This window comes from Microtus ochrogaster, chromosome 4 (assembly GCF_000317375.1).
Source record: "Microtus ochrogaster isolate Prairie Vole_2 chromosome 4, MicOch1.0, whole genome shotgun sequence".
In the NCBI taxonomy this organism is placed as follows: Eukaryota; Metazoa; Chordata; class Mammalia; order Rodentia; family Cricetidae; genus Microtus; species Microtus ochrogaster.
The window spans coordinates 30,988,727-31,005,479 of NC_022011.1; the positions used below are offsets into that span (position 1 = coordinate 30,988,727).

The 16,753-nt window shown below is 52.7% G+C and overlaps 4 protein-coding genes across 10 annotated transcripts in view; 2 read left to right on the forward strand and 2 right to left on the reverse strand.

Moving 5' to 3' along the window:
• Spata33 (spermatogenesis associated 33) overlaps positions 1 to 2,261 on the forward strand; it is a 10,485-nt gene extending 8,224 nt beyond the window's left edge. The window contains exon 3 of the mRNA XM_005345824.3: positions 1,330 to 2,261. Coding sequence (XP_005345881.1) covers positions 1,330 to 1,541 — 212 coding nt within the window. The 3' untranslated portion in view covers positions 1,542 to 2,261. The remainder of the gene's footprint in view (positions 1 to 1,329) is intronic.
• A 359-nt stretch (positions 2,262 to 2,620) lies between these two features.
• LOC101986902 (60S ribosomal protein L14-like) lies at positions 2,621 to 3,345 on the reverse strand. The gene is given in 2 exon segments (XM_013354616.1): positions 2,621 to 2,898; positions 2,901 to 3,345. Coding segments are annotated over 2 exon segments (669 nt in total). The 5' UTR covers positions 3,328 to 3,345; the 3' UTR covers positions 2,621 to 2,656.
• A 968-nt stretch (positions 3,346 to 4,313) lies between these two features.
• Cdk10 (cyclin dependent kinase 10) lies at positions 4,314 to 12,167 on the forward strand. 4 transcript variants are annotated; one of them, XM_026778586.1, is made up of 14 exons: positions 4,337 to 4,397; positions 5,973 to 6,076; positions 6,209 to 6,281; positions 6,918 to 6,989; positions 7,403 to 7,505; positions 7,639 to 7,720; positions 8,403 to 8,470; positions 9,108 to 9,160; positions 9,345 to 9,414; positions 10,019 to 10,078; positions 10,321 to 10,444; positions 10,519 to 10,658; positions 11,063 to 11,115; positions 11,350 to 11,968. In XM_026778586.1, the coding sequence occupies exons 1-14, from the start codon at positions 4,349 to 4,351 to the stop codon at positions 11,445 to 11,447; spliced, it is 1,149 nt and encodes a 382-aa protein (XP_026634387.1). In that variant the 5' UTR covers positions 4,337 to 4,348; the 3' UTR covers positions 11,448 to 11,968. The 4 variants fall into 4 exon arrangements, with proteins under 4 accessions (XP_005345883.1, XP_005345886.1, XP_026634387.1 ...); XM_005345826.2 differs by lacking the exon at positions 5,973 to 6,076 and having other exon boundaries at positions 4,314 to 4,435; positions 11,350 to 12,167; XM_005345829.2 differs by lacking the exon at positions 5,973 to 6,076 and having other exon boundaries at positions 4,324 to 4,397; positions 11,350 to 12,166.
• Spata2l (spermatogenesis associated 2 like) lies at positions 12,037 to 16,317 on the reverse strand. 4 transcript variants are annotated; one of them, XM_005345825.2, is made up of 3 exons: positions 16,036 to 16,317; positions 15,369 to 15,672; positions 12,037 to 13,983 (listed from the first exon to the last, which is right to left on the reverse strand). In XM_005345825.2, exons 2-3 carry the CDS (start codon positions 15,669 to 15,671, stop codon positions 13,006 to 13,008), a joined length of 1,281 nt encoding a protein of 426 aa, XP_005345882.1. In that variant the 5' UTR covers position 15,672; positions 16,036 to 16,317; the 3' UTR covers positions 12,037 to 13,005. The 4 variants fall into 4 exon arrangements, with proteins under 4 accessions (XP_005345882.1, XP_013210280.1, XP_026634385.1 ...); XM_013354826.2 differs by having other exon boundaries at positions 15,771 to 16,317; XM_026778584.1 differs by lacking the exon at positions 16,036 to 16,317 and having other exon boundaries at positions 12,037 to 14,811; positions 15,369 to 15,438.
• Between the last annotated feature and the right edge of the window lie 436 nt (positions 16,318 to 16,753).

Below are 16,753 nucleotides of genomic sequence, written 5' to 3' on the forward strand. Positions count from 1 at the left end.
AAATAAATAAATAAATAAATAAAAAGAAGAAGAAAGAAAAGAAACAAATAAACACACACACATATATTTACACACAGAAATCTCATAAAAACACCAAACTGGAAGCCATAAATAATATACACACAAAGGAATTGTTGAATTGTCGGATTGTAGGCTTTTATTGTTGCTGTTACTGGTTTGTTGTTGTTGTTGTTGTCTGTTTAAAAACTACCTTGAGAAAAAAAAAAAACTACCTTGAGGATTGGAGAGATGGCTCAACGGTTAAGAGCATTGCCTGCTCTTCCCAAGGTCCTGAGTTCAATTCCCAGCAACCACATGGTGGTTCACAACCATCTGTAATGAGGTCTAGTGCCCTCTTCTGGCCTGCTCTCATACACGCACACAGAATTTTGTATACAAAATAAATAAACAAATAAATAAATAAATAAATAAATAAATGAAAAATAAAAACTACCCAGACAAAGCATTATGAGACGACGAACCTCCAGGAATGCCTATTTCTAGAACATTTTGATTCATAAAGTTCTGAACAGAAAGGTTTTCCAAATTGGAATTCTTTGGAGACTGGGCACCTGAGCCCTCTAACATTTCTGACCAGGCAGCTCAATGGGGAGAGGGTGGCTGGTTCAGACAGTAAATCTGGAGATCCTGAAGGTCTGACTAGCGTGTGTGTTGGGAATAGCCAGCTGTGCAGTGGTAGGTCACTGGGTGGCAGCTCACACTGTGACTCAGGTGGGCATTTAAAGTACTCTCTGTTCATTTGCTCATGAAGGTGTGTGGTGGAAGCACTTGGAAGTTAGTAAATGACATGTCGCCAAGTCTGGAGACAATGCCAGTCTTAGAAGTATCTGTTGCTAGGTGGTGGTGACGCACACCTTTAGTCCCAGTACTCGGGAGGCAGACACAGGCAGAACTCTGTGAGTTCGAGAACAATCTGGTCTACAGATCGAGTTTTGGGACAGAGAAACCCTGTCTAGAAAAAAAAATGACTGTTAATTTCAAGAACAGAGAGGCCTTGGGGTTGGTGGGATCCTAGCTTGTCTGTATTAAAGACTCAAAAGAATGTCGTGGCCTGTACTCATCACCCCGGAGGTATCCTGCAGCTTGTGAAATGTAGTCTCCTCTGTTTCTTCCTGCACGAGACTACCCAGTACTCACCGCTGCCCCTCCAAGCTGTCAATCTGTCTGAGTGGTGGAATCAAACCATCAGGCAGTTGGTTTTGTTTTTCCCACTGGCCATAAATCTGTTTCTGTTACCGGGAGCTAAAACAGGCCTTATCTTCATTGTGGAAGAACCCACTAAATGGATGGATGTTTTCTTCCCTCTAGACAAATCTGATACAAAACAAAAGTCGAGCAAGAAGAGAAATGTCATTCCGCAGATCATCATCACCCAAGCCTCAAATGAGACGCTAATCAGCTATGGCCTCCCTGAAAATGAAGAACAGAGAACCATTCATGAACAGGCTGACTGGGGCCCTTACTACCGACACAGGAGCCCCAGCACAATAGCAGCCTATGAAGGACACAACCCAGAATAAATGAGAACTCCCGGGAGCTGTGATTGTTTCCTGTGATCTGATGGAAGGGCCACCCCTCCCTGTACTGGCACTGGATGCCCTTCTCCAGTCCTTGAGGTTCTGTCTCAGCGCCTATTTGAGTTTTCCCAGAGTCCTCAGCAGCTTGATGGGGAGAGAGTGACTGGCTCAGAGAGTAAATGGCATTCCCCCCAAGTCTGCAGTAAAGGTCAGTCTGAGAACTGTTAAGTTCAAGAGCAGAGAGGCCTCAGGGCTGGTGGGACACTAGCTTGGCTGTCTGTACTAAAGACTCAAAAAAAATGTAGTGTGTCCTTGAACTGAGGAGGGCAGCAGGGCACTTAGGCTGTAGCCTGTGAATGCTGTCTTGTTTTTCTGGCCCATGGATGAAGGCACTTTATAGAGAAGGGCCACTAGGAATCCAAACATGTGCCATTTTTTCAGTTGACTCAACCCTAGCAAACTTCGGGTCAGGCTGTGTCCTGAGAGAATGCCCCTACCAGCCTCCTTTCTTATATGTGGTCTAGTAAAAGTGTGTTCTCTTCATTAATTGCCATATTGTTTGGGCTCTGTAGGCTAACAAAAGCAGAGACAGTGATATGCCTACCAGGATCACAAACACACCTTCTCCTGTACTAGGGCGAGAGGGGATCTGTCGCCTGTTACACATGCCAGCAGTTTCTAATATACATGAGACCAGTTAGTGTATAAAATATGTAGACTATACTAGCTAGTACATACTTGTAGGCCTGACAATATATATCTTCATATACCTAACCTAAGTGACTTTGAAAACTGATTTGTGTGTGGTGCTGAGGAGTGAGCCTAGGACCTCACATGGTGCTGGGTAGATGCTCTCCTATTGAGCTGCAGTCCCAGTGTGGTTGTTTTCTGAGACAGGGTAGGGTCTCACATCCAATCCAGTCTGGACTGGAACTCACTATGTAGTCCTGCTCAGTCTTGAGACAGCAATCCTCCTGTCTCAGTCTCCCAACTGCTGGGATTTCAGGTTTGTGACAACATTCCCAGAGAAAAACAATTTTTAAAGTTTTTTTGTTTTTGTTTTTGTTTGTTTTTTTTTTTGCCAATGAGTCAAAAAACCTTTATTCCTTTGTACAGCCTCATGCTTTCTTGCCAGCTGCCTTTGAAGAAGGCGCTTTCTGGGCTGGGGTCTTCTGACCCTTCTGACCTTTAGCGGGAGGTGCTGCCTTCTGGCCTGCAGCCTTCTGGCCTGCAGCCTTCTGGCCTGCAGCCTTCTGGCCTGCAGCCTTCTTGGCGGGTCCTGTCGCCTTCTTGGGTGGAACTTTACCCTTAGTAGCTGCTGCTGCTGCAGCCGCAGCTGCAATGGCAGCCTTAGCAACAGTGCCTTTTTGGGAGAGGCTTTCAGGATAGCTGCTCTCTATAGTTTCTTGACTTCAGTCTTGATGATTCTGTTCCTCATTTTCTTTGCCTTCATGACTTTGAAACGATCAAAATCTGTCATCTTGGCTTTCCTTTCCCTGGCATCAATCTTCTTGGCCCATCTTGTGGCTGCCCATTTCGTATTGATATCTGCCTTCTCCCAAGCTTTCCGTACATACTTCGGTCGGGCACTGTGTGGGAACTTGAGGATGAAGTCAGTAAGCTGTATGCATTTGAAAGGCATGGCCTGTCTCCTCACCCGAGTGCAGGGTCCATCCACCAGAGCCCGGTTCTGATCAATAACATCGACAATCGCGACCAGCTTTCCAGCATGAGGCCCAAAGGAGACATAGGCCACCCGGCCAACCTCCACGAAGCGCCGGAACACCATGTCGGCAGCGTTCAGCGAGAAGCCAATTTTTAAAGTTTTAGAAAAAAATGTAAAAGGGCAAACAATGTGACGGAGATCTCACTTTAAAAAAAATACGTTAGAGACTGGCTACTGAAGAAAGTCGTCGTCTTTTGTTTTGAGATAACCAGACTATGTAACCTGTTCTAGTTTGGAACTCAGAATCTTCTGGCCTCAGCCTCCAGAGTGTTCCTATTACAGGAATTACAGGCATATGCCCCGCGTCCAAACACACACTACAGCATTGACCTAAGTACTGTGCCCACATGGGCCTGGGCTCTGGTTACTGAGAAGCAGGAACATTGGCTTTCCTAATCTATACAAAGATAGATCAGGGGTTAGAGACAATGGTGTTCAGAGCAGAGCAGCCTCACAGAACCTCTTGGGCTGGCACTGCTCTCCAGTAGCCAGTACGGCTATTCCTTCCCAACTGTCTCCCAAACCAGGCAACTCTTCCTCAACCAGGAAGGCAAATGTGGAGTAGAAAGAACAGGAAAGCAGCCCTTTATTTCCTTGTGGATGATATGCCTCTTCCTGCGCAAGACTTCATCTGTCTTGTCCTTGGCTAGTGATGGGACAAGGTTGACCTCAAGAAGAGATGGGTTCCCACAGAGCCAGTTTTCGGGGAATGTACCTAACCCCTGTGAAAAAGCATAGTTCTTTTGCAGTGGTCTCCTTGAAGAGCAGAAAGCATAGCTGATCTGCTGGAACTGGTCTCACTTAAGTGGGAAATAGGAAAGGAAAGCGTTTTCTTCTGCTGATCAGAACCAGTCTTCTGCAAGCTTGACTAGGGATGTACTTTGAGCAACTTTGCGGGCCGTGTCTGCACCTAACGCTGCAAAGGGGGCGGAACCTCTGCCATGAGCAGATCCAGACTGGACGTCCTCTAGGAATGCTTAGGTGATGGGCCCAGAACAAACCGGAAGTACGTTATGCGCCTGCGCCGATGGGCGATTTACGCCTGCGCGCTGGAAGCGGGCGGTGGAGCGGCACGGGCTTCGGAATGGCGGAGGTGGACCTAGAGTCGGATCAGATCCGACTGAAGTGCATCCGTAAGGAAGGTTTCTTCACCGTGCCTCCAGAACACAGGGTGCGACTGACGGGGTGCCACTCGGGCGGCGCTGTGGCAGGGCCGGACTGGAGCGCTCTGAGGCTCACTGTCGCCTTAAAAGTTTGAGGCTCCGGCTTCAGAGGGATGTCAGTCCCAGAGTTGGCTGCGGCGTGTGCAGAAATCCGCAGCCGCGAGCGGCTGGGACGGGGCACGTGGGTGGGATCCGACGGAGTGCGAACTCGGGTGAGGCGGCGGAGTGGGGCGTGGAGTTTTTGCGGAGAGAAGAATGGGGCGTTCCGGTGGCACCTGCACCCGGGAGTTGTCACCTTGTTTACCGGTCTGCTATACCACACTCGGTATAGTCTCTTTTATGTGATGGGGAAGGTGAACCTTAGGAGCCCTGATTTGGGCTCAAGTAGACTGTTGGTAGGAAGAGGTTTGCAGCAGCCCGCGTATGTTTTAGCAAACAGTGGTTTGCAAGGCCAAGGCACATGAACTTAAGTTCACTACCTAAGAGCTTCAGAGCACTGTGCTGGGAGCTGAGGTTGCGAAATCTCCTAAAGGGGGGAGAATATGCACAATAGTGTACAATAATTGTACAAAAAAATGTCAAGTATGCGTGGTGGCCTATACTTGTAATCCCAGTACTCAGGAGACTGAGGCGGGATGATCACCCCAAATTGGAGGGCGGCTTGGGCTACGGAAGTGAGACCGCAAAAGCGAGCAAAGATAAAAAAAAAATAATAATAGAATAAGAGATTTGTAGAAGGGTTGACATTTGGTTTGGACCAGGAAAGTAGCCAGAATTTCGAAAGCGTTGACAAGGAATCTCATGCCACATGCCGGTGGAGGGACATGCAGGGCGGACAGGAAGTGTAAGCTTAGGGAGGGGACTGTGAGACGGGTTAAGGAGTGGATCATGGAAAAGCATCAACTATCACAAGTGAACAAAACCCAGGTCAGGGCTGTTAAGAGAAGGGAAGCCAGGTCGGGCATGGGGGCGCACACCTTTAATCCCGGCACTAGGGAGGCCGAAGCAGGTAGATCTCTGTGAGTTTGAGGCCAACTTGGTCTACAGAGTTATTAGAGAAACCCTGTCTCAATAGAGAGAGAAGAGCTTGGGGTGTGTGTGTGGGGGGCAAAGCCACCTGGGAACTGGCATAACAGAATCCTAACACTAATGAGGTCTATAACCAAGAAATGCTTATATTTACTCCACCTACAAAGGCAATGCACTGTGAAGATGTATTAGGTTACAGAATCCCTACTAAGACCCCAGAATACCATGACTCAAGCAAACTATTTCTCTGACCCCTAAAATTTTAGGGGCAGCTGCTTCTCATAGTTTGGGCTACCTAGTTTGTTTTGTTGCTCCACCTGACCCCCATCCTCATCCTCATCCCAGCCTGCAAAAGGAAGTAGCTTCTGCTGATCTGGAGGTCCCTTCCCAGACCTCACAAATGAGTACCCCTGGATAGGTTTCCTCACAAGGAAGTTGGGACTGCGTGTTGGAGGCAGGTTCCCTCTCCACAGAGGTGTTTGTATACGTGGCTTGTGGCCATTTGTTACCCGACAGCAGACATCTGGAACGCTGGGTTAGAGGGAGTCATTAAGGCCACCTTCAGCACTTCAAAGTGGTTCCAGTGTGATTCTTTCCCTCTGCTCATCAGGAAATTCCAAGTATGTGGTCCCTTTTCTTTTTGGTGAGCAAGAGGCAAGCAAGCCTGTCAGTGTCAGGCATGGGGGAGATTCATCATTGCTTGTGCTATTTAGCTTCCAGAGCCCCACACTGGCTACTCCTCTGTCTTTCAGCTGGGAAGATGCCGGAGCGTTAAGGAGTTTGAGAAGCTGAACCGAATTGGCGAGGGCACCTACGGCATTGTGTGTGAGTGGTCAAGACAAGGAGTATGTAGGCACAGCTGTGCTGGGAAGGGACGGCTCACACTCTGTGCTCCAAAGCTTGCTCCCAGACTTGAATTCCCGGTGTGGTTTCCACCATGACTGGATAAACATAAGCATCAGGTTGTCAATGTCAGCAATCCAAACATGAGGGAGGAGTGGGGATAACCGGCCAATAAAATGCAGGGCTTCTAAAAGCTCCTTGCAGCTCCCTGGGTGTGAGAGTCGTTTTGCCTAGCATTTGGAAGTTGCACAAGTCAACAAAACTCTGTAAGCCATTATCATATACAGTAAGTGTTTCCCCTTAGATAGAGTACTTGAAGTGCTCTTAGAGTTAGCACAAGAGAACACAAAGCAGTGGGCTGTGGGAGAAAGAGAAGCCCCAGGAGAGCCCCTTACCAGCTGAATTGCCAGCTTCCAGCTCAGAGCTAAACTGGAAACCCCTCCCCACCCCCACCCAGCACCAGTGAGGATCCCCAAGCTCAGATCTTGGTGAAGGAAGGGCCGAGAGTTGCTGGGCATTTGGTTGTCAGAGAAGAGAAGCCCAGGAGGCTCCCACATGGCAGGATGGGCTGGGGGAGAGTTTGAGGTAGACTCCATGACACATGTGCTTCTGTTTCAGATCGGGCCCGGGACACCCATACAGATGAAATTGTTGCCCTGAAGAAGGTGCGGATGGACAAAGAAAAGGATGGTGAGCCAGGAGCGGGGTGCAGAACCACAGGAGGGAGGAGGGAAGCCCTGATTACCTGTGGTTTCTCAGGACTGAACTCTAATGAGCGTGTGTGCAGAGCAGTTAAGGGGCTGGCCCCGCATGTCACTGCCCTGCCTGTCACTGCAGCCGGGGCTTGAGCTCCTCAGCCCTGCCAGACTTTCCCTACCTTGGCTAACTGTAAACTTGGACATTCTCTCCAAGCCCTTTCGCCCCTGTCCTCTGGTGAGTTCACTGTCACCCTCCACAAGACCGGTACCCCTGCCCACTGGCCTTGCATCCATGAATGCTGGAGTAAGAATGGTGTTGGTAGCACTAATTTCCACTGGAGGGGACAGTGTTTATGGGGTCCCAGGTGTGGTGGAGTCGAGTTCACTGAGCCCCTTTGGTTACAGGCATTCCCATCAGCAGCCTGCGTGAGATCACGTTGCTCTTGCGTCTCCGTCATCCAAATATTGTGGAGCTGAAGGAGGTGGTTGTGGGCAACCACCTGGAGAGGTGTGTGGTTTCCTGAGGCTGTCCTACCCCAAGGGTCCCTCTCGTGGGGTTGGCCTTTCTCCAGCAGGTACAGAGCTCTTTACCCACTAGGGGGGAAACAGAAGGTGGCATGTGTTTTCTGTCTTCCTTCTAGCATCTTCCTGGTGATGGGTTACTGTGAGCAAGATCTGGCCAGTCTGTTGGAAAATATGCCGACACCATTCTCCGAGGCCCAGGTGTGTCAGGGAGGTTCTTCGCTGGCCATTTGGTGGGTAGCCATATTGAATGTGACAGCTGGACACGGATGGTGTTGCCTGCTGTCTTTTTCACAGCATCTAGCGCCTTAAGGAGTTGAATTACTCCCTGTGGTGTACTGTGGGAGCTTGGGGACCCAGGTCTTCTCAGTCCACACGTCAGGCTACTGGAAAGGAAAAGGGGACTGGAGAAATAGCTCAGAGGGTGAAAAAAAGTGCCTGTGTGCATACAAGTGTGAGGACCAGGGTTCGGATCCCTAACACCGACATAAATAAATGGTAGGTGGGCATGGCAGCCTGCCTATAATCCCTGCATTAGGCAGGTAGTAGAGACAGGATTTCCAGGCAAGCTGGCTAGCTAGACTCGCTAAATTTGGCCAGCTCTAGGTTCAAATAAGAGATGCTGCTTCAGTATGTAAGGTAGAAAGCAATTGATTAAGACACCTGATGTCAACCTCCTATGTTCACACATAGGTGCACACATCCACACGTACACAAACACGCGTGTCATATGCTCATACATATACAACAAATAAGTGCATTGCGGTACTGCTACTGTCTTAGCTGTGCAGGACATAGCAACAGCCACACTCCTGGCAGGCTTCTGGTGACTGCCAGGCAGTGTCTCAAAGCTCTCCACCCTGTGCTTCTGAACCTCTCCTAGGTTAAATGCATCGTGCTCCAGGTGCTCCGTGGCCTTCAGTACCTGCACAGGAACTTCATCATCCACAGGTGGGCAGGGACAACCAGGAGGAAGGTGTGTTGGAGGTGTCTGAGGAGTGGGAGGGAGAGGGCCAGGAATAGCTTTGGCTTCCCACAGTACCTCATTCTGAATATCTTCAGGAGAGGAGCCAACACCCAGTAGAAATTCTCTGACTGACCCTGGGCAAGGATCTTGGATCAAACAAGCCCGAGCAGCCCTCATATCTCTGGGAAATAGAAGGTGGGTGGGTGATAGGAGAAGAGCAGCCAGAAGCCGTATATAGGTGGGTGGGTGATAGGAGAAGAGCAGCCAGAAGCCATAGATAGGTGGGTAGATAGGAGAAGAGCAGCCAGAAGCCGTCAACAGAGAGAGCACCTACCTACAGTGAGTCTCAGGCCAGGAGCTGGCTGTCACCAGCGGGAACTGTGAGGCTCGGAGCTCGTTTGTGTGGAGCACCCCAGGGCGAGGCGGCAGCAGGCATGGAGACCTGGCCTCTACTTCTCGCTCAGTTACTGAGGTTGCTGGCCTCCCACTAGCCAGTCCCCTACTATTCCCCACCCTCTCAAGCTTAGAAGACCTCGTTCAATGGCAGGAAAGTGTGTCGGGCTGTGGTGACGGCATGGCTGCCCTTTGGCTTGGAAAACTAATGCCTTCTCTCTTACTCAGGGACTTGAAGGTGTCCAACTTGCTCATGACAGATAAGGGCTGTGTAAAGACAGGTGGGTGCTGGGTGCCGAGCCCACATGTATGGGACTGAGCTGTAGGGGTAGGGGATGTCAGTGTGGAAGCCAGAGATGGCATGTCTGTCTTCCTAGCCCCAGGCCATCTTAATTCAGCTATTTCCAGATAGCAACTTGTCTGTCCTCACTGAGTGATACTCTGTCTCCTCTCCTCCTACTGCAGCGGATTTTGGCCTGGCCCGGGCCTATGGTGTTCCAGTAAAGCCGATGACTCCCAAGGTTGTTACCCTCTGGTGAGTTCCTTTTGAACTGTGGTGGCCTGTAGGAGTGGGTATGCCTTCCATGGGGCCCTTTGTAGTTGAGGCAGATGCTGCAAAAGGGCCTTACACACTTTGAATCCCAGCACTGGGGAGGCAGAGGCAGGCACATCTCTGAGTTGAGGCCAGCCTGGTCTACAGAGTGAGTTCCAGGACAGCCAGGACTACACAGAGAAACCTTGTCTCGAAAAACGACAACCAAAAAACCCAAAGAAAGAAATGCTGTCCTGCACTAAAACAGCTGCAGACAGTCTGGCTCTTTCTCTCTGTCTCAGGAAGGGAAGGGTAGCTTCTGTGGTTGTTTCTAGGGCAGAATGGGGCTGTGGCAAAGGGCAGGGCATTGACGTCCCGCACATTCTCATCAGGACCCTTACATGGCCTCAGCTGCATGTCTTTTGGCTTTGGCCTGAAAACAAGCTGATGGTCTCTTGATTCTTGTAACGTGGGGGCTTTCCGGCTTAGGGTAGCCGTTAGTCCAGGCTGAGTAGTGACCCTATCACTCAGGCCACCGGGGACCCTGAGGGAGCTCAGACTGAAGGAGAGGCACTGACCAGAGATAAAATGGGGCCTTTGTCTGCAGGTACCGAGCCCCAGAGCTGCTGCTTGGAACGACTACCCAGACCACCAGCATTGACATGTGGTAGGAGTAGTTTCTGCTCCTGGGTCCTCAAGTGACCTGGCCCTGGAGGTCAGCCCTGGGACAGGGGGAGCAGGATTGGTGCTGTGGTGGTGAGCCTGACCTTGGGACCTAAGGGGAGCATGCGAGCATAGCTGGAGTGCTCACTGGTGTCTGGCAGCGTTGGCAGACCTGGTGGGAGAGCCTTATGCCTTCTTCACGAGTACGTTGACATGGGGCTAAGCAGAGATTGGCTGCTTCTGCAGGGCTGTTGGTTGCATCCTGGCAGAGCTGCTGGCCCACAAGCCCCTTCTCCCTGGCACCTCTGAGATCCACCAGATCGACTTGATTGTACAGCTGCTGGGGACACCGAGTGAGAATATCTGGCCGGTGGGTATTACAGACAACTCTCAATTCCCATCTCTGCCTGGTGCTGCTGTAGCTCCAGCCCCTGCCTCTTACAGGGTTTCTCCAAGCTGCCGCTGGCTGGCCAATACAGCTTGAGGAAACAGCCCTACAATAATCTCAAGCACAAGTTCCCGTGGCTCTCAGAGGCCGGACTTCGTCTGCTCAATTTCCTCTTCATGTACGACCCTAAGAAAAGGTACAGACCCTTCCTCTAGGCAGCTCCATGGGCCATACCCCTCAGGAGGAGAGGGACCTGACTTCAGGATGGAAGAATACCTTAAACCCCGATCCTTAATTTATGTTTTATGGTGTGGGGCGTGGGAAACTATGGCCTTGCGTATGTTAGGCAAGCACTCCAGCACTGAGCCATCTCAATTCAACAAACCTCTTAAAGATGGTTTCTCATAACACAGACTGCAGATGTGCCCTAAGTGCCGGGTGTCTAGTTTGAGTGACTTAGGACTTAGAGCCATTCTGAGCTGCCTGGCATTTCTAGGCCTCCAGCTCCCATTTGTTGGAGGTTGAATTGGGCTGTTGAGCCTGGCTGTGTTTTGAGTGAAATAGGCCTCCCTGAAGCCAACGGTCACTGTCATTCTTCAGGGCAACCGCAGGGGACTGTCTGGAGAGCTCCTACTTCAAAGAGAAGCCCTTACGTGAGTTCTGCAGATCTCCTTGGGTTCTCCTCTTTGGGGGCTTGACAGACAGAAAGCCCCGTTTGTCCATATTTGGTGGGTTCCCAATGCAGGTTTGTGTGGGTGGAATGTGGACAGACTCCACAGGGGAGAAGGAAGGAAGCAGATGGAAGGTTAGTCCCATCTAGACTTGGAGCGTGCTCCACCAGGAACCGCTTCTCTAAGCCAACACTGAAACTATCCCTTCTCATGCAGCCTGCGAGCCGGAACTCATGCCCACCTTCCCCCACCACCGCAATAAGCGCGCTGCCCCAGCTGCCACTGAGGGGCAGAGCAAACGATGCAAGCCCTGACGGTGGGTCCGGCCATCCCTACACATCCTCATGGATCATCAGGCAGCAGACTGGGAGGGCCCTCCAGGCCAAGATGCCTTTGTCCCCTCTCGCTAACATCCTCTCTTCAGCTGACTCCTCCCTGCTATCCTCTCTGCCCAGATACAAGTAGATTATGAACTGGGATGTTGCTCAGTGGGGATACCCAGCATAGACTGGGCTGCTGTAGCACCATCTGGTGTCCTGTTAGCTCCTGGCAGCCTTGTCTGTCAGTGAGGACATGCTTCTGGGGAGGCAGTGCTAGATAGAGCTGAGAGGTCCAAAGGCCCAAATCAGTATAGTGCTGAACTGGAGCGAGGCATTAGCCTGGAATGAGCAGGCCCAGGAGACCATACTGTTCCTGCTTGGTCTCTAGGAGCTTCCCAGGACAGGCTATAGTGACCCTGGGCAGGGATGGTGCGGCTTCAGGTGGGAAGGAGGCAGTAAGCATTGATTGGGGCCACGATAGAACTCTTTTTAGACTGTCAGGAGAGCCGTTGGTGGATGTGCCCACAGAGAGAACTGGCGGGCTCCTTTTCCAGGGGTGGAGAGATAAAAAGCTTTTCCAATAGACAGTTTCACAATCCTTTAATGTACTCTGGGGTTTTGATCCATGCAGCATGGACAGTGTCCTCTGAGGGGCTGGGAGTGAGGAGTAGGAACAGCCATGGCCGAGGGGTGCCAGTAGAGGAGGTGTTCAGAGCAGCAATGCTGTGCCCGGGCTTCCTCGGGGTTGACGAAAGCCCAGCCCTTCATCATCACTGTCCTGTGGATTATTGGTATAGGGAGCCCAGTGGGGGGCCCTGGGCTATCGCCAAGGGAAAAGAGGGTGTAACTCTTTCTTCCTGGTTATCTGTGTGCCTTCAAGGAGCTACATGGGGCAGTGAGATGCTTTTTGGCAGTAGCCCAACTGGTGGCCTGTAATGTTCTCCCCATCTTTGGCTGGTAGATAGCTGGTTGCTGAGAACCATTTCTGCTGGATGGGGGGGGGGGGGATAAGAGCTTCTCCCATTGCCCGTTTTTTTTTTTGCAAGGCTCCTTAACTAACAGCAGGGGTTAGCAGGGGGCCTCTCAGCTAAGTGACTTACGCCCTGTCAGAACCTCCCACATGGCCCAAATCTAACTTACGTGTCTACAGGCTCCCTGGGTGAAGATTTCTCAGCACACGGGACATATCCTGAACCATAGCCTGCAGGGAGCAGGTAGAGAGCAGGGTGGGGTCCTTCTTGGAGTGAGTTTGGGTACTGTAACATGGACAACCTGGACTTCTCTACCCAGCACATCTGGGCATAAGGATAGGAACAAGAGGGAAAGATCTTGTTGATTCAGCTCAGGGCCTGCAGTAGACAGGACTGAAATGCGGGGCGGGCATGTCAGTGAAGGGCCTGATACAGCCCCACACAAGAACATTCCAACTGTAGGTACTGAACTCCCCTGGGGAATAGAGGAGGGCCAGGGCAGTCACTGGCCTAGGCCCTTTCCCAAAAGAAGCACCGTGGAAACTGTCTCCCCAAACTCTTGTTTTGGGGTCCTTCTGGGCCTAGGGATGGGCCGCAGGACTGTCATAGATCAGGGTATCCACCTGTGCTCGTTGCAGCCACAGGCGTCTCTGGTTGTCACCGAGAAGTATGCGCAGTGAATGACTTGGGCGGCAGGCTGATAGGGCAGTGCAGTGGGTAGCGTGTAACTGGCGGCAGGTGTCACAGCAGAGAGTGGGCAGGTTACCAGGGCTCAAGCAGCTGTGCGCCTGGTAGCTTAGAGGCTCAACCGCAGGCCCATAGGCTGAGGCTGGTGCTCCTTCTGCCTGCCTGTGTCGGGGGCTGGCCTGCCCAGGACTCCCAGGGGCATCAGGGGTAGCTAAGTCCCCTGAGCGACTCAGCTCACGGCGCAGAGAGAGGAAGGAGAAAGCAGAGGGTTCTGGTTCCAGCTCCTCTTCCAGGGCCCCATATGGTGGGCTGCTGGCCCGATGCAGAGCATCAGCTGGGGGCTCCCAGGACTGGCCCCCAGAACCCCACAGTTTGGCACTCTGCTCCCAGAGTGGTGGTCTATATGCCAGTTCCATAGGGGGTGAGTCCAGCCCCGGAGAGGGCTCACCATACAGACTGGCCTCTGAGCTCTCGTCCTCCTGCAGGTCCTGATACAGGTCCACTGGGGCCCCATAAGACGCAGGTGTGCCCCTGGGAGGCAGGGGTGGCGGCTCCTCATCCTGGGCCAGCCGCTGCTGCAGCCAGGCCACACAGGAGGCGACATCCCCACTAGCCCGTCTTGCTCGGAGCAGCTCCTCAGCCGGAAGCACACTTGTGCCCAGCTGGGTCAGCACCTCACTTAGGATCTCACACTCCAACCGAAGAGCGAAGCAGCCTAGGGCCACCTGAACCAGCTGGCAGGCAGGGGGTGGTGTGGTCACCATTAGGCGGTGGTTGTCCCTGCGCACGTAGCCCATCTTCTGGAAGCTTCGGGTCAGGAGCTCCTCAGAGAGTACGCCCTTCAGCACATGCACATAGCCCCCCGAGAAGGTCTGTAAGGGAGGGGCTTGGTACTGCCTTGACCTTGGTCCCCTTCAGAAGTTTGCTCACCCCCAGAGATGTTCTCATCTGTCTAGAGTGAGCTTGGACACCTCCCCACCCCCTTGCAGGGGAGAACCGAAAGCCTTGTGTATGCTAAGCAAACACTTGACACTGGAGCCACATCCCTAGCCCTTTAGCGCTCTCTCTCTCTCTCTCTCTCTCTCTCTCTCTCTCTCTCTCTCTCTCTCTCCAGCTAGACCCTGAACTTACCATCCTGCTGCCTCAGCCTACAGGAATGTTCCGCCACACCCAGTTGTTAGGTAGCCTCTTAAATTCTATTCTGACCCTTATTTTTGTCAGCCTCCCCGCTATGAACCATGGAGAGCTCTCGCTCTCAGACCAGGCGTTTTTGCTCTCACTCCCCTTGCTGTGTAGTCTTCCAGTCTGATGTGCAGCAGGGGGAGAGGACCACGCTAACACATGGGAGTGTCCTTTCGAGAGCAAAGCTCCTGTGAAACCAAAGCATCAGGGTAACTTTGGGTCTTTTCCCAATGTGGAAGTCTACAGCTCTAGGCAACCTTGGAGCACTTCCCTGCATGGACCCTTTAAGAAGAGATCGGGGACACATAAGTTGTGCTGGCCACATCCTTCTCAGGGCTTTGCACCTTGACTGTTCTCATGGCCTCTTACAAGGAAAGGGGCATAGTGGGAATAGGTAACTTAGCTAGAACCCCACGATGAGGAGACTCAGCCCGCACCTCTCCATCCCAGAACTAGCTTCTTTCAAGGCCAAGCTCCTTCTGCCTTGTCCTCAAAGGACTGGTGGGTGGGCCTCTAGTCTGAAAGGATGAATGAAAAGTTTCAAGATCTCAGGTGACCCTGTCACCAGCAGCAGCTGATGGGGTAGGAAGAGAAAGGGGTGTGGAGGGGGAGACGCTGCCATGACAACCAGTGGAGGTTTACCTCGCCCACGTGCTCACTGACGTCATTGCCTTCCCACTCAAAATTAGCTCAGAGCAGCCCTGCCCCCACTTGGTGGTCCATCAGCTGACTGAAGAAACAGGTCAGCCCTGGACCTGGTCACCTAACCTGGACCCAGGCAGGAACAAGGTTCTCTGAACAGATCAGTCCACATCCTTGAGGAGTTAGAATGACCACAGGACATGAAGTGCCTCCTTCACCCTCCCACCCACGGCTAGCCTAAAATTCCCATAGCAACCAGGACAGTGAGGCTACTTTGAGGACAGCGATGCGAGTTTTAGGTGAATGACTCCCTGGTGGACATGCATCCCAATATGCCCACAGCCCCTCAGCACGGAACTTTACCCTGTAGAGGACCTGCACCCCCCAACAGCCTGGACAAGGAAGAGAGTGGAGGAACATCACCAAACCATACCTTGATGGTGGTAAACTCCTTTCTCCAGGGCAGCAGGTACAGGTGCACGGCAGCCAGCTCCAAGAGTTCGAAGGCGCGGGCCAGATCGCGTAGGGCAGGTGCCAGGTCAGCACGGCCCCACAGGCCGTCAGTGAACAGCGCCAGCGCGTCGTCCTGTAGCGCCCCGTGCAGGTCAAAGTCCTCCACCAGGATCTGCCAGAGCACCGCGCGCAGCGAGGGGTCGCCGCAGACATCCGCGCGGCCCCGCCGCAGCTCGCGCTCCAGGCACAGGCGATAGTCCTCTGACAGCGAGCTGCTGCCCATCCTGACCGAGCGCGGGATGAGGTGTCAAACTAGATACCATGTCGCCTCAGCTATGCGACTCCCGAGCCCGCACCCAGCAACCCCAGGGTCCCCTCCAACCTGGAAACAGAGCCCTTGCCAGCTTAGCGAGTCTCGGAATCTATGGTCCCTTTCGGCCAGGAGACGTGGATGCCGACAGCTGGGTGACGAGGGCATCTCTAGCTTCCCCTCCCCAGGAGACCTTCAGCCCAGCTTGCTGAGCCGCCCTCGTGTTAACAGCACCCTCCTCCAGAGGATACCCGCTCCCGCCAGCTGAGCCTCTGGCCACCAGAGCCCCTTTCCCACTGACCGACCATACTGTAGACCCCGCGGGCGGCGGTGCTACCTGCTAGTCCCCAGCGGTCCTAGAGAGCTCCACTTGGGCCAGGGTCTATCCTCTCGCTTCGGCAGAGAGTCGAGCCCGCCCCCTTGGCCTTGGTCGTGACGTCGGGGGGCGAGGCTGGGATCGGTTGCCACCCTTTTGGTTAAGTGGGCCGGTGGCGGTGTAGGCGTGGCCTGGCCGAAGCAAGGGGTGGCCCGCCTTGGCCGCTCACCTTTTGAGGTAGGTCCTCTGAAATTCAGTCTCTAAGTCCCTAGTCTTTCTACTAGTCCGAAGTCGTTAATCACCTAGTTCCGGGCGCGGGGGGGGGGGGGGGGGGGAGTGGTTACGACACGCAGGGTGTGAGCTGACAGGTAAGTTGCTCTTACCCACTGAGCAATCCTCCCCCACCCCCGGCTTTAAATTGCACTTAAGTACATATCTTTGAGCTCCTTTGGTCCATGATCCACCAGCCAAGTCAGGCCCCGCCTTGCCAGTATTTGGCTATTTCTGCGGGTTGGCATGAGGAACCGGAGTCCAGCCTGCTCCTCAACCGGGTGAGGTTCCACTGGGTATATCTTAGTGACCTGTATTATATATACACCAGGTCACCAAACCTAGGCCAAGTTTGATGAAATAGAACCCAGCATGGGGCCGGGCGGTGGTGGCGCACGCCTTTAATCCCAGCACTCGGGAGGCAGAGGCAGGCGGATCTCTGTGAGTTCGAGACCAGCCTGGTCTACAG